We start from the raw sequence: 15,784 nt of genomic DNA on the forward strand, positions 1-15,784 counted from the left end.
TTAGGTTCTGCTGACTCACAAACAGGGTTTGTGAATCAAAGAATAAGATGCCTATTAAGAACACCTGATTTTATAGAAACAATTTTAGATAGTATCACGTTTTATATTGTTTGCGGAAACTATTTTAGAAAATAAAAGCAGATTAAAAAATAAACTTACAAAATATTGTTATGTTTAATAAAAGGAAAATGCTCTGAGGATACAACAGACATCAAGTGATAAACCTCAGAAAGGCCAACAGGAAGGCAAAAAGAGATAGAAAAGAAGGAATTGTTTGGCAAGTAATTGTCTAATTTCCTATTCTCTCAGGGCGGATAGCTTACCTTGCAAAATGTAACATTATCTGTAAATGTAGCCAGAATTCCCTTTCAAATATGTTCAGTATAGCAGCTAATAAGGTTCTGATACAAATATTTAGACTCTATTAAATTCACTTTATGCAAAGTATTTAGGCAGAGTTTCCAAAATTGTAATCTCTTGGTTAATACACTTGATTAGAGTTTGGGAGACTTGAGGTCTAGCTTTGATTTTACACAAATTTTTTGTGTGACAGTGGGAAGCCTTATGGTACCATTATTTTCAAATTTCTAAAATGTGAATATCCCTCACTACATCACTAATATGACACTAAAATTATGTTATGTTAAACATGAACTAGAAGGTACAAGAGGGCAGGGACTTAGTCTTTTTCACACTTGTATTTTTTTTTTAATCTAGAACCGTGCCTGGCATTTAGCAGATGCTTAAATTTGTTGGATTAATGAATACGTTAATTAGATGCAAATGACCTTAGGAATTTCCCCATCCAATTCCAGATAAGAAAACTGAGACGCCAAGAGGAAAAATTATTTGTCCAAGGTTATCAGTTAATGATGCCAGAGAAGAGACTAGAACCCAGTTCTCAGGGTCTCATTTATTGCTTATTCATTATGATTTTCTAAAGCAAGATGTCATCATAATTTGGGTCAAAAACTCACAAATAGTAACAATTCATTCTCTTTTTCTGTTATTTAATAAATACATGCTACTATTCTACCATTTTACCAATGCTTTCATCATTTTTTGCATTCATTAAATGAATATTTAATTACAGCCTATTTTTTTTTTTTATGAGTATGAGTCGGAATCAACTTGAGAGCAAAGGGTTTGGGTTTTTTTTGGTTTCTGAGCATAGCACTGTGAAGGTAAACCCAAACCAAACTAAACGCATTGCCATTGAGTCAATTCTGACTCATAGCAACCCTATAGGACAGAGTAGAACTGCCCAATACGTTTTCCAAGGAGTGCCTGGTGGATTTGAACTGCCGATCTTTTGGTTAGTAGCCGTAGCTCTTAACCACTATGCCACCAGGGTTTCTGCTGTGAAGGTAGTCAAGAGAAATACATGAAACAGTTCGTGACCACCCAGGCCTTAGAATTTTAAGAGAAGAAACTAAGTATACATATATGAGAAAAATTTAAATACCATCTGGACAATAAATAATTAGTTATAATAAAATTCAGAGAAAAACTGAACACAGGTTGACATGACCAGTAAAGGATTAAGGAAATATGATAGCAGATGGGCCTTAAAGGATGGATAAGAGTTGGTGAAAGAGAGAGGGAATCAGAGGGCATTCCAAATGGCAATGCACACAAAGGCATAAAAAGCTGTGACATGTATGAGAATAAAAATTTAGAGAAGGATCTAAATGGACTGGAATATTCCCCTTGGTGATAGTAGAAGGTAATGTTGAGAAGGGAGGCAGAGACTTGACTGCCAGCCTGGATTTTATCCTGGAGGCAAAAGAGTGTCAGAATTTGTTGATCCATGTTACCGTGAAGCAATTAAAGAATGAAGGAGAGGGAAGAGTCAAGATGGCTCCAAGTTTAAAAGTCTTGGTAACAACAAAGTTAAGACAGTCAGAAAGAGGATACAGTTTGATAGAGTCTGGCTTCCTTCAAAGGCAAGAATATAAAACATGTCAAAACTTTTAGTTTAGAACTCCATCTATCTAAAAGATTTTCCAGTTGCTGTTGAGTCAATTCCGACTCATGGAGACCCCATGTGTGTCAGAGTAAAACTGTACTCCACAGGGCTTTCAGTGGCTGATTTTTGGAAGTAAATCTCCAGACCTTTCTTTCAAGGTGCCTCTGGGTAGACTTGAACCTCCGACCTTTCAGTTCGCGGCTGAGCGCATTAATCATTGGCACCACCCAGGGACTCCATCTAAAGGGTACAAAATTTAATCCTGTACAGGTCCAGTACAGGAAAACATCTTCCAGTAGCTATAGCCTGAACCCCCTTACTCCCATTGAAAACCTCCAATATTTGTAAACAACCATCATCATAAATACAACACTAAATTATAAATTTGATTTAGTGAAAATGCAGTTATTATACTGTGGATTAATTTTGATAGATTCTTACTTAATATGGAATTCAAATTATAAGAATACTTACCAGTAAAACAAATTGTAATTGGTATCAAGAGGGACATCCATGCCAGGTTTCCAAGAACAGAATAAATATAGCCAGTTGTAATATACACAATCCATATCCTGAATTTTAGTTTCCACATTTCCTAAGAAATGAAAGAGCTGTAAATGTTTGAAATGTCTGGTGATGAATAATTTGGGAAACCACTAAGCAATTTTATTTCATTTCCTTTGGCCTCTCCGTTTCATTTTGCAATCAACATAATCAGGAATATTTCTAAAAGAGGATGCAGGAAATCACTTCACTCTAAGTGGAGCATGTAATATGAAAAACTTTTGAGGGCTCATTTACTGATATTAGTGTAAACATATTCAAAAGTATGAGTTAGTAATTATGGAATGCTCTGAGCAGGTGAGCAAACGCTGACATATATGTTTACTAATATGACTAAACAACTGGGAACTATATCAACTTAATAGCATGTATTTTTTGAAGAACATATTTGCTGATTTAAAGAATTAAAAAAGGCCAATCACTCGCTCCTAAGAAGGATTCCATTTCGTGCCACATTGTCACAGTATCTATTATAGGTCCAGTCTGGTGCATAAGAGTTAAGGGACTAACTTATTCCCCGCATGAATTACTTAAATGATATTAATTAGGAAAAGAGAACTTTTTTTAACCTTGTGGTGGTGTCCAATAAGTAGCCTCTGACCACAAACTCCGAACTGTTGATTCATTTGTGCACTGCTGTGGCAGAAGTGTGTGGATCTTTGCTTCAACGCCCTTGTTAAGATCAAACCCATCTTTGTAATATAGATTCGTAGTAATAATGGTCTGTTTGATTAAAAAAAATGAGACAAAGTCAAGCTTAGAAACAGCCATGATTAAACCCATTGCTGTCAAGTTGATTCTGACTCATTGTCAGACCCTATAGGACAGAGTAGAACTGCCCCATAGGGTTCCAAGGAGCGGCTGATGGATTTGAACTGTTGACCTTTTGGTTGGCAGCCAAGTTCTTAACCACTGTGCCACCAGAGCTCCAATAAAGCTAAGAAGTCATTAATAACCTGGAGAGTACCTAATATCTAAGACACTCTTGATTATCTGATACAATGCCCCAGATATATTTCTGGCAGAGTTTACCTCCATGTATCATATAATTGCTTGAAGTCATTTGAATCTTAACCTCTCATTAAAATGGAGAAAAAAAAATTCTGCAAGGGAAAAAGGAAAGCTCCATGGACAGGAACTTGAGCTATAACCCACTGGAAATCAAATAGATGATTTTCACATACTTTCTCCATATTATTTGGCAAATGATTTATGACCTTCCAAAGACAATATGAAGCTTCCAGGAATCACATAAAGTAAAAAAAAAAAAAAAAACAAAAAACTAGAGGCAAATGGAGTTACTTGATACCAGAGAAAGCCAGGCAAATTTTGAGCTCCTGGTAGATTAAAATCATGTATTTTTTATCCTGTATTCCAAATGCCTAGCAGAGTGCCTGGCACAAAAATTGCTCAATAAATGTTTTATTTGAATTGCTTCTTGAAACTGAACAGCATTAGAGGGTAAGAGAATAGTTTGCATAACAGAAATCTTTGAATTAACATGCTTGTTGAATATGTACATAGTTAATAATTCAATAAGCTTTCATTGAACACTTAATATAATACATGCAACGCATCATGCTGTGTTCAGTAAGGAGGGTACAAAGATAAATAAGGTTTGACTTCTATACAGAAAAAGCGTACAGTCCAGTAGCATATATAAGACCCATACATAAATACACAAATAACTGTAAAATGTGGCAAAATGTGTAAGCACTCTTCAAGTCCATATTCCATGGGACCAAGTTTTTTTTTTTTTTCCCTGTCCTTCCAAAGATAGTCTTAACAGGGGTGGAGTGATAATGTTTGTGGCAGGATGCTCAGGAGATAGCAGCAGTCCTGGCAGCTTGTTATATCCTAATTATAGTCATTCAAATATGGGAATTAGAGTTGACACTGAAGTCAGGAAACACTAGAAATCTCCTAATAATCACTCTGATATTGCAAGTGCAAGCATTACTTACCTTCCAGATTTTGCTACCAAAGTTTCGGTATTTTAATTCATATTCTACTGTGCATTCCTTAAAATTATCCAGAAACAGCGGAGGTTTCCATTGCAAACAAAGATAGCCTAAATAGCCAGGATCTACTATTTCAAAATCCTGAGGAGGATTAACTGAAATAAAATAAAATAAAATATTTCTTTTTGTCTTGTATTTTATGACAAAGTGTTAAATCTAGATTACTTCCATTTGTCCAACCGATAAATGGATAAACAAAATATCCATGTCTTGGAATATTATTTGGTCATAAAAACAAGTGAAGTACTGATACATACTACAACATGGATGAACCTTGCAAACATTAAGATAAGTGAAACAAGCCACACACAAAAGATCACATATTGTATTATTCCATTTACATGAAAAGTCCACAATAGGCAAATCCACAGAGACAAAAAGCAGATTAGTGGTTGTTAGAAACTGAAGGGAGTGTGGGAAATGACTACTAATATGTAAACAGGGTTGTATTTGGAAGTGAAGAAACTGTTCGGGAGTTAGATAGGGGTGATCACTGCACAACTTTGTGAATATACTAAGGACCACTGAATAGTGCACTTTAAATGGGTGTATTTTATGGCATGTGAATTATATCTCAATAAAGCTGTTCAAAATCTAGGTTACTGCTGTGCATTGGCCCCCTCTTTAAAAAATCAAATATGCAAAATATTTTGTTACATTAGGAACAAAGCTTTCATTTTACAAAAGGGAACTTCATAATGACAAATACAAAGTCACATAGAAACAAAAACTTCAACATGGAGTTAGCTCTGTGGTCATGTAGACCAGAATATAGTCTAGGATGGGAAAACTATTACATACGCCTCTCTAATAGTAAAAACCAATCAGTAATCACTCAGAGTTTACTATATGCATATAACATTGTGGCAGATCCGAAAGGGGGATTATAAGCCTAAAATAGGACCACTGTAGCTTAACCTTTAACTCACTTTAGAATTTGGGGAACAGGCAGATTTTGTTGGTCCACTCTGGTTAATTGAATCCTCTAGTTAACTAAAAGTCAGAGCTATTCCTAGAGTACAGCAAACCAAGGCCACTCTTTGGAGGGCCTCCCAAAAAAATGACAGGCAGCTGAGTAGAATGACATCAGGGAAACAGCCAGTTTTGTCTTGTTTTGTTTTGTTTGGGAGGGGGGCTGGAGGAGCAGTGGGAGGCAATGACTCTAACATCTGATGATTTAAAAAGCAACAAAATGCACACCCACATATATATGTATGCATATATACATATTCATAATACGCTCAATAATTCTATAAACTTTCCTACTAGCAAATCTAAAAGTATTGCCCTCATATTGCCTTTTTGCTAATAATTTTCCTCTCATTGCTGCCCTGTAGTTCATTTTAGTACTTACTTCACTTCGTAATACTTATTGAGGTGAGGGAGAGACTCCACAGAAAGAAATTGTGGAACAAATTATGATTTGACCAGGGACCTCCATATACCTATAAAGAGGATCCCTATTGAGGATGAAATAACAATCCTAGTGTTTCAACCTTGTGGTTAGAAATCTTGGTCAAATGCATTCCTCTAACTACCTCTGCAAAAAGAAAAGCACATTAGACATGATTTAATAATTCTATAGTTATTTTTCAACTTTACTCTCAATCTCTGCAGAATTTTTTTCTTATATGTCTGATTATCATAAAAGTCAAGGGTAAAACGTCCAGACTTTCTGAACCAGTTGAGACTAGAGAGCTCCCAGAGACCATCACCCTGAGATACTCTTTAAACCTTAATCCAAAATCATCCCTTGAGGTCCCCTTTTAACTAAAAAATAGATTGGCTCATAAAATAAAGAATATCACCCATGAGTAATGTGCTCCTTTAAAAAATCATCCACATGAGGCCAAATATTCAAAAAGAGTACAACCAAAATGAAATGAAGGAGAATGATGATACATTATGAAAAATGTAACCAATGTCACTGAGTAATTTGTATAGAAATTCTTAAATGGGAACATAATGTGCTGTGCAAACTTTCACCTTAAACAAAAATAAATATAAATAAAAAAAGCCATTAATCCACCTATGGACAGCTGATCTTCAAAAAGGGCCAAAGTCTTAGGAGCCCTAATACATGGCATAAACTGTATACAAAACATTATAAAGAATGTAGAAGAAAAACTAGATAACTGGAAGCTCCTAAAAATCAAGCACCTATTTTTATGCTCATCCAAAGACTTCACCAAAAGAGTAAAAAGACTACCTGCAGACTGGGAAAATGTTTTTAGCTATGACATTTCTGATCAGCACCTGATCTCTAAAATCTACATGATACTGCAAAAACTCAACTGCAAAAAGACAAATAACTCAATTAAAAAATGGGCAAAAGATATGAATAGACACTTCAGTAAAGAAGACATTCAGGTAGCTAACATATATATGAGAAAATGTTCACAATCATTTGCCAGTAGAGAAACGCAGATAAAAACTACAATGAGATTTCACCTTACGCCAACAAGGCTGGCATTAATCCAAAAAACACAAAATAATAAATGTTGGAGAGGCTGTGGAGAGATTGGAACACTTCTACACTGCTGGTGGGAAGATCAAATGGTATAACGACTTTGGAAATCGATTTGGCGCTTCCTTAAAAAGCTAGAAATAGAACTACCATATGATCCAGCAATCCCACTCCTTGGAATATATCCTAGAGAAATAAGACCCTTTACACGAACAGATACATGCACACCCATGTTTATTGCAGCACTGTTTACAATGGCAAAAAGACGGAAGCAACCAAGGTGCCCGTCAACGGATGAATGGATAAATGAATTATGGTATCTTCACACAATGGAATACTACACATCGATAAAGAACAGTGAGGAATCTGTGAAACATTTCATAACATGAACCTGGAAGGCATTATGCTGAGGGAAATTAGTCAGAGGCAAAAGCACAAATATTGTGTAAGACCACTATTATAAGAACTTGAGAAACAGTTTAAACTGAGAAGAAAACATTCTCTTGTGGTTACAAGAGGGGGGAGGGAGGGAGGGTGGGAAAGGGGCATTCACTAATTAGATAGTAGATAAGAACTACTTTAGGTGAAGGGAAAGACAGCACACAATACAGGGGAGGTCAGCACAATTGGACTAAACCAAAAGCAAAGAAGTTTCCTTAATAAACCGAATGCTTCGAAGGCCAGCGTAGTATGGGCAGGGGTCTGGGGACCATGGTTTCAGGGGACATCTAAGTCAATTGGCATAATAAAATCTATTAAGAAAACATTCTGCATCCCACTTTGAAGAGTGGCATCTGGGGTCTTAAACGCTAGCAAGCAGCCACCTAAGATACATCAATTGGTCTCAACCCGCCTGGATCAAAGGAGAATGAGGAATACCAAGGACACAAGGCGATTACGAGGCCAAGAGACAGAAAGGGCCACATGAACCAGAGACTCCATCATCCTGAGACCAGAAGAACTAGATGGCGCCTGGCTACAACCGATGACTGCCCTGACAGGGAACACAACAGAGAACCCCTGAGGGAGCAGCAGAGCAGTGGGATGCAAACCCCAAATTCTCATCAGACCAGATTTATTGATCTGACTGAGACCAGAGGGATCCTGGTGGTCATGGCCCCCAGACCTTCTGTTGGTCCAGGACAGGAACCATTCCCGAAGCCAACTCTTCAGACATAGATTGGACTGGACAATGGGTTGGAGAGGGGTGCTGGTGAGGAGTGAGCTTCTTGGATCAGGTGGACACTTGAGACTATGTTGGCATCTCCTGCCTGGAGGAGAGATGAGAGGGTGGAGAGGGTTAGAAGCTGGCAAAATGAACACAAAAAGAGAGAGTAGAGGGAGAGCGCAGGCTGTCTCATTAGGGGGAGAGTAACTGGGAGTTTGTAGCAAGGTGTATATGGGTTTTTGCGTGAGAGACTGACTTGATTTGTAAACTTTCACTTAAAGCACAAGAAAGAAGGAGAGAAAGAAAGGGTCAAAGTCCATTAAGTGGGGAAGAGACAGTCTCTTTGACAAATGGTGCTGGCAAAACCAGATATCCATCTGTAGAAAAATGAAACAGGATCCACACCTTACACCATACACAAAAACTAACTCAAAAATGGTCCGAAGACCTAAATATAAAACCTGAAACTATAAAGATCATGGAAGAAAAAATAGGGACAACTCTAGGGGCCCTAAAACATGGCATACCAACTGTCTTAGTCATCTAGTGCTGTTATAACAGAAATATCACAAGAAGATGGCTTTAACAAAGAGAAATTTATTTTCTTACAGTCTAGTAGGCTAGAAGTCCAAATTCAGGGTGTTAGCTCCAGGGGAAGGCTTTTTTTTCTCTGTTGACCTTCTCATCAATCTTCCCCCGGACTAGGAGCTTCTCCGAGCAGGGACCCCGGGTCCAAAGGACATGCTCTGCTCCTGGCACTTCTTTCTTGGTGGTATCAGGTCCCATGTCTTTCTGCTCACTTCTCTCTTTTATATCTCAAAATAGATTGGATTAAGACGCCATCTAATCTTGTAGATCTCATCAATATAACTGCTGCTAATCCATCTCATTACATCATAGTGACAGGATTTACATCACATAGGGAAATCACATCAGATGATAAAATGGTAGACATTCATACAATACTGGGAATCATGACCTAGCCAAGTTGACAAATATTTTGGTGAGACAAAATTCTATCCATGATATCAACCATAACTAAAAATAGCAGAAGATAAATTAGATGAATGGGACCTCCTAAAAATTAAACACTTATACTCATCAAAAGACTTTTCCAAAAGAGTAAAAAGAGAACCTACAGACTGGGAAATAATTTTCAGCTACAACATATCTGACAAGGGATTAATCTCTAAAATGTATAGAAAAACTTCAATACCTCAACAGCAAAAGACAAACAATTCAACTGAAAAATGGGCAAAGGACATGAGCAGACACTTCTCCAAAGAAGACATTCAGGTGGCTAACAAACACACGAAGAAATGCTCAAGATCATAAGCCTTTAACCGGAACCACACTCATTGCCATCGAGTCAATTCTGACTCATAGCAACCCAATAGGACAGAGTAGAACTGCCCCATAGGGTTTCCAAGGACTGGCTGGTGGATTCAAACTGCTGACTTTTTAGTTAGCAGTCAAGCTCTTAATCACTGGACCACCATTAGCCATTCCCCAAAACCCAGTGCATCCCTAACCATTAGCCATTAGAGAGATGCAAATTAAAACTACAATGAGATGCCATCTCACCCTGATATCAATGGCACTAATCAAAAAAATAGAAAACAAGAAATGCTCGAGAGGTTGTGGGGAGACTAGAATTCTTACACACTGCTGGTGGGAATGTAAAATGGTACAGCCACTATGGAAAATGATACGACATTTCCTTACAAAGCTAGAAATAGAAATACCATATGATCCAGCAATCTCACTCCTTGGCACATACCTTAAGAGCCATCACATGAATAGACGTATGCACATACGTGTTCATTGCAGCAGTATTCGCAATAACAGAAAGATGGAAACAGCCTAAGCGCCCATCAACTGATGAATGGATAAACAAACTGTGGTACATACACACAATGACATACTATGCAGTGATAAGGATTAATGGTGAATCCGTGAACATCTCACAACATGGATGAATTTGGAGGAAATTATGCAGAGTGAAATAAGCCAGTCGCAAAAGGACAAATATTGTATGAGACCACTATTATAAAAAAGCAAGAAAAGGTTTACACACAGGAAAAAAACATTTTTTGATGATTACCAGGGAAGGAAGGGTAAATTACTAAATAAATAGAAGACTTGTGGTAATACTGGTGAAGTCAAATGCAATAAAGGCAAACGAAGACCCTGAATGGAAAGCAAGAACAAAGGGCAGCTACGGCAATTACTATAACATAGGTAATCCTGCTACGACAGTATTAACAAACAATAATTTACCAGGGGATACATAGATAGATAGGTTTGGTAAAGAGGCGTGGGAGGGTGCATAGGTTAAGCAAAAAAAAAAAAAAAACAAGCCTGTTACCATCAAGTTGATTCCGACTCATAGCGACCCTATAGGACAGAGTAGAACTGCCCCATAGAGCTTCCAAGGAGCGCCTGGTGGATTCAAACTGCCTACCTTTTGGTTAGCAGCCGTAGCACTTAACCACTACGCCGTCATGGTTTCCAGATATAGGTTAGGTTGTGGCTATCTCTACATACATATTTGTAGATGTTGCGTGTATACCAATATAGACAATAGAACACACAAGGGGTACAATCATGGAAACTTCTTATGCACAACCAAACACCTTCCTGGACAAAGATACTAGTCTTGAAGGCTATGGATCATAGACCCAGGGGTACATCTACATCAATTGGCATAACAGTGCATAAAAACAATGTTCTATATCTTTGCTGAGTAGCATCTGGGGTCTTAAAAACTTGCAAGTGGCCATCTAAGATACAATTAGTGGTCTCTTTTTTTTTTTCCCATCCGGATCAAAGAAGAATGACGAAAACCAAAGACTCAAGGGAGTGATTAGTCCAGAGGACTTATGGACCATGTGCACCACAGCCTACAAGAGCCCAAGCCCAAAGAACTAGATGGTGCCACTACCAACCACTGTGACTGGAATCACAAGAGAAGGTCCCAGACAGAGCAGGAGAAAAATGTAGAACAAAAAATCAAATTCATAAAAAAGACCTGATTTACTTGCCTGATAGATACTGGAGGAACCCCCCCAGACTATGACCCTAAGAAACACCTCTAAATTGGAACTGCAGCCATTCCCAGAAACCACCTTTGAGCCAAGTAATAGGTAGATCTATAAAATAAACAACACCCGAAAAGATCATGTTCCATAGAAGAATCATAAGAGACCAAAAGGGCAACATTTGCCCAGAAGTAAAGATGAGAAGGCAGGAAGTGGTAGGAAAACCAGAGGAAAGGAAATGGGGAACCCAGGGCGGAAATGGGGGTAGTGTTGACACTACAAGGATTGTAACCAACGTCATGGAACATTTTGTGTACAAGTTTTTAATGGGAAACTAATTTGCTCTGTAAACAAAATAAAATGTTAAAAAAAAAAAGTCAAGTGTAGTCATTAAGGTAAGATTCTAGTCAGCTGGGTACCAGGCAATGAGGTTCAGATATTTGACCTATTTGTTAGAAAGGACTATACAAAAGTGTATGAAAAATGTCTGGCTAGAAAGAGCAAATCTTTTGCACATGGACTTCCCGACACAATGCCAATAACAACCCATCTACCTGTCGTGCACTTCCATAAGGTAGATTAAAAAGACAGAAAATATACTAATTTTAAAACTACCTCATTAAAATCTATTCAGTGTGTTGGTTTACCTTTTATCTCAGGGTTTGAAGACAAAACGTAGCAGAATGATGTGCAAATAAGAACGGTAAAGAGGCATCTGCTATCCAGATGGATGAAAGTCATTTCTCCGCCTTCTAATACTTGGAAATTGCCACCCTAAAAAGGAAAAATATAACATTTAACATTATCTTACTCCAAATAATCAAATGACTAAATGTCATTTAAAATACTTTGGGGAGCCCTCTGTGTGTTTTCTACCAAGAATTGGGACAACTGTGCTCCCTTGGACCATGGAAACAGACATAATCAATACTGGACTTAATATAATTGGAAAGGGAGAATTCTAGACTCATCCTTCTTAGAAGAGTAAAAACAAGGCAGAACAAAAAGCACTACAACAGCTCATCCCCACACACACTTTCTACACATCACATGCCATTACCAGGATCAGGTGGTTTTAAGTGGCCTTCAGAGTGAAGACTGAGCCAGACCCACTAGAATGTTCGAATTAGTTTACAAGGGAAATTATGGCATCATTAGTCTCCGCAGCAATCCTCTCCCCTAGCAACAGAAAACAAACTGACACATACATATACCCTTTCCTGAGAAAAAAGAATTGGAAAGTTATCTTACTACTGAGAAAGCTCAGAACCTACACCAAAGCCTCAGGTAATTCAGAACGTTGCTCCATTTCTTCACAAATATTAAATCATCATCTTTTACTCTCATACCTGTTCCACTTTAACCTGTGTTTTCTGTGTCAGTAAATGGCCTCACCATCCTCCCAGTTGCTCAGATAACAAACCGAGGAATCTTCTTCAATTCCTCCCTCTCTCATCCAATCTCTCCGTTATCGCTTTGTTGTCAGTTGCCATGGAGTTGGCTCGGACTTATGGCGGTGACCTTATGTATAACAGAACAAAATGTTGTTCTGTTCTGTGCCATTAACAGTACTATTTCCTAAACTGAGAGATTTTCTTGCCCAGTCTAATCCACTCTCCACACCACATATACCAAGAACGGTCTTTCTAAAGGACAAATCTGAACTTAAGCCCCTTTTCTTAAAACAACAACAGCGCTTCACTGCCACAGAATATAATTTAATCATGTTTTTATTCTTGAAGAATATTTGTTCTATGATCAAATTTGAAAGGATTCATGCCTTCACATTTCCACCCGACCCCAAAATACTCTCCTTTCAAAGAAAAATCACTACTCCTAGTTTGACATTTTTGAGTCTATATTCCTGGAACTAACAATTTCACAGGAAGTTAAAGCTTAAAGGTTGCTTATCCCAACATTCAGGGACTACCTTTCTTTTCTCCTGCTAGATTAATTAAGTAGGACAGATCTTCTTTCACCACCCCAGCCTCTTCATCTTACCTGGTCCAGCCGTAACCCTTGAATACTGTTAAGCATCAGTTAATACATCATAGAATCTTGGGATAACTGTTAAAGGGCCAGCAGTTATACTGGATACAATGCTGGTCCAGTCCTTTATATATTGGGAAATGAAACTCACACTTGTCGTAGATTACACAGAAAGTTAGTAACAGAGCAGGAAGTAGGACAGAGATGACATGATTCCCAGTCTAGTGCATTACCACCTCACTATGCTGGGTCTCAAATGCTTGACTCAGGATTATGAAAGCTTTTCCTCTGGGACTCCATTCTTTTTGTAATTAGCTAGCCATGCTGAATCAACACACTCTATTTTTATTCATTCTATGCCTCATAGGCTCATAAGAGGATACTAATTCGCTTACTGAGATCCAAATCTCTCTCATTTCCTCCTTTCCCACTGGTCAGCTCATTGCTGCCCACTAAAGCATCTGTAAGTACTAGGTATGTTTGGTCACCAAAAGGCTACAGACCTTCCACAGAACTGCTCTCATAGATTGAAATGAACATGCTGGTTAGTTTTGGGTTCAAGGCAATAACACTGACAAAGAGAAATCCTTCCATATTACCTGTAAGGTCTAAGACAATCAGGCTTCCCTTAAAATGCTCTCAGAGAGAGACTAACATTTTCTCTCCCCTATCTGTTCTTCGCTATTTCATAGCATTGTCATGTGCAGTATAAACGCTAAATTATTGCTTTTTTGTTAGGAGTTGCTGTCAAGTCAGCTCCAACTCATGGCAACTGTAATAAATGCCAAGTAAGGAGTTAAAATCATTTGCTTCTATTCCGTTTAGAGGCTACTGAAATCTGACTCAGGTGATCAAATGGCATTTCCTGGATCAACCCAACATACTTAGACAAAAGTAGGAAATGAGATAGCTGGCTTCCTAAGTCACTTATCTATAAACCCTAACAGAAAAAAAAAAAAAACAGAAGTTCCTGATTTATACTTAGGGTCCACCCTAGCCTTATGTTTTGTTTTTTTTTTTACTCAAATGAACATGAAGACAATCCTTTCCTCGGCTTCTGGATTAGAGAATTGTCACCAGTGTAAGGAGGGACTTTATACACTGTATAGTTACCAAGAAGACCTGAGTTTTTCACAGGGGGTTAGGGGACCTGAAGATATAGCAAAAAGAAGGTGAGAGAAGGAAATGCAGACACCTAAGGCTTGAAAAAGTTTCTGATACTCTCTCCACACCCAGTCAACAGTTAACAACCACTCATCTGGTTTTAACTCATTTTTTTTTTTTAAATAAGGAAACAATACCCAGTGAGCTGTCCAAGGTCACACAGCTTATTGGTGGCAGAGCTTCAACCTCAAACCAGGTCTCTGGAACCCTTTCCTTTAACTAGCAAACCATTTTTTTCTTGTTGTAAAGAGTCTGTCCAGCATTTATCCTGCCAGAAATGCACCCCAACCTTCTTTAATCTACTGTTGCCACCCAAACCATCAACCCCACCACACAGTTTTTTCAAGATATTTTTGGCAGAGTAATAATCCAATGAACATTTATTGAGCACCCTTTTTTTTTCCAGATACTATGCCAGCTAAATTTCCTGTAAGATACTAAGATACAAAGTGCAAGCGACAACAGTCATAATGTCTATAGTACTAATACCTCCTATCATTTATTCAGTGGAGTCCTGGTGGAGCAACAGTTATGCACTGGGCTGCTAACTGAAAGGTCGGTAGTTTGAATCCATCCAGTGGATCCCCGGGAGACAAGAACTGGCAATCTGCTCCCGTAAGGATTACAGCCTAGGAATCCCTATGGGGCAGTTCTACTCTATCACATTGTGTCGCTGTGAGTCGAAATCGTCTCAACGGCACCTAACAACACCATTTATTCAGCATTCACAGCACCCCAGGCACTGTCCTGTGCTAAGCACTTTGCATGCATTATCTCATATAATTCTCAGAGTTAGCCTTGGATGTATGTACTATTTTTATTATCATTTTAAAGAGCAGAAGCTGAGACACAGAGAAATTAAACAACTTCCCTCAAATCAAACAGGCTATAAATGGTGAAACTTGAATTTGAATTCAGACAATCTGGTACCAAAACACTTGATGAAAACCATGTCTACGATCAATCTGCAGGGCAACTTCCTGTTTCTACCAACTCATTTTCACACAAAACTGTTGCTTAGTCCCAGTTTTCCACTGAGAATCTCCTTTGGAATGACAAACCTGAAACTATTTCCTCTTTTCAACCTCATTCCCCAGTTCCTCTAAGTCATGCTACATAATCCCCTCACTCTAAGAACTGACTGGGATAATCTTTGCATTTTTTGGAGAAAATCCAGGTACTTACCAAAAATATGGTTTCTCAAGAAATGGGTCATCACAGGCAGTTATCGCAGGCCCTCTCTTTCCTGTCCACATTAGAGATATTAACTAAAACATCCTAAATTTCTTCCCTGTGTGACACTCAAACATACTGAAAAATTATATAGGCATTTCTGACAGCCAGGACACATGCTGGACACAGATGCTGCAAGTCACAAATAGGGGAGATGAGTGGAACTAA

At 38.1% G+C, this 15,784-nt stretch overlaps 1 protein-coding gene across 1 annotated transcript in view; it reads right to left on the reverse strand.

Annotated features, from left to right (window-relative positions):
- The window catches only part of IL13RA2 (interleukin 13 receptor subunit alpha 2), a 37,937-nt gene extending 24,573 nt beyond the window's left edge, over positions 1-13,364 (reverse strand). The window contains exons 1-4 of the mRNA XM_064278469.1: positions 11,878-13,364; positions 4,498-4,649; positions 3,103-3,256; positions 2,444-2,564 (exon numbers count right to left, since the gene is read on the reverse strand). Of these exons, the coding sequence (XP_064134539.1) occupies positions 2,444-2,564; positions 3,103-3,256; positions 4,498-4,649; positions 11,878-11,971 (521 nt within the window). The 5' untranslated portion in view covers positions 11,972-13,364. The remainder of the gene's footprint in view (positions 1-2,443; positions 2,565-3,102; positions 3,257-4,497; positions 4,650-11,877) is intronic.
- Positions 13,365-15,784: the final 2,420 nt, after the last annotated feature.

This window comes from Loxodonta africana, chromosome X (assembly GCF_030014295.1).
Source record: "Loxodonta africana isolate mLoxAfr1 chromosome X, mLoxAfr1.hap2, whole genome shotgun sequence".
Classification (NCBI taxonomy): Eukaryota; Metazoa; Chordata; class Mammalia; order Proboscidea; family Elephantidae; genus Loxodonta; species Loxodonta africana.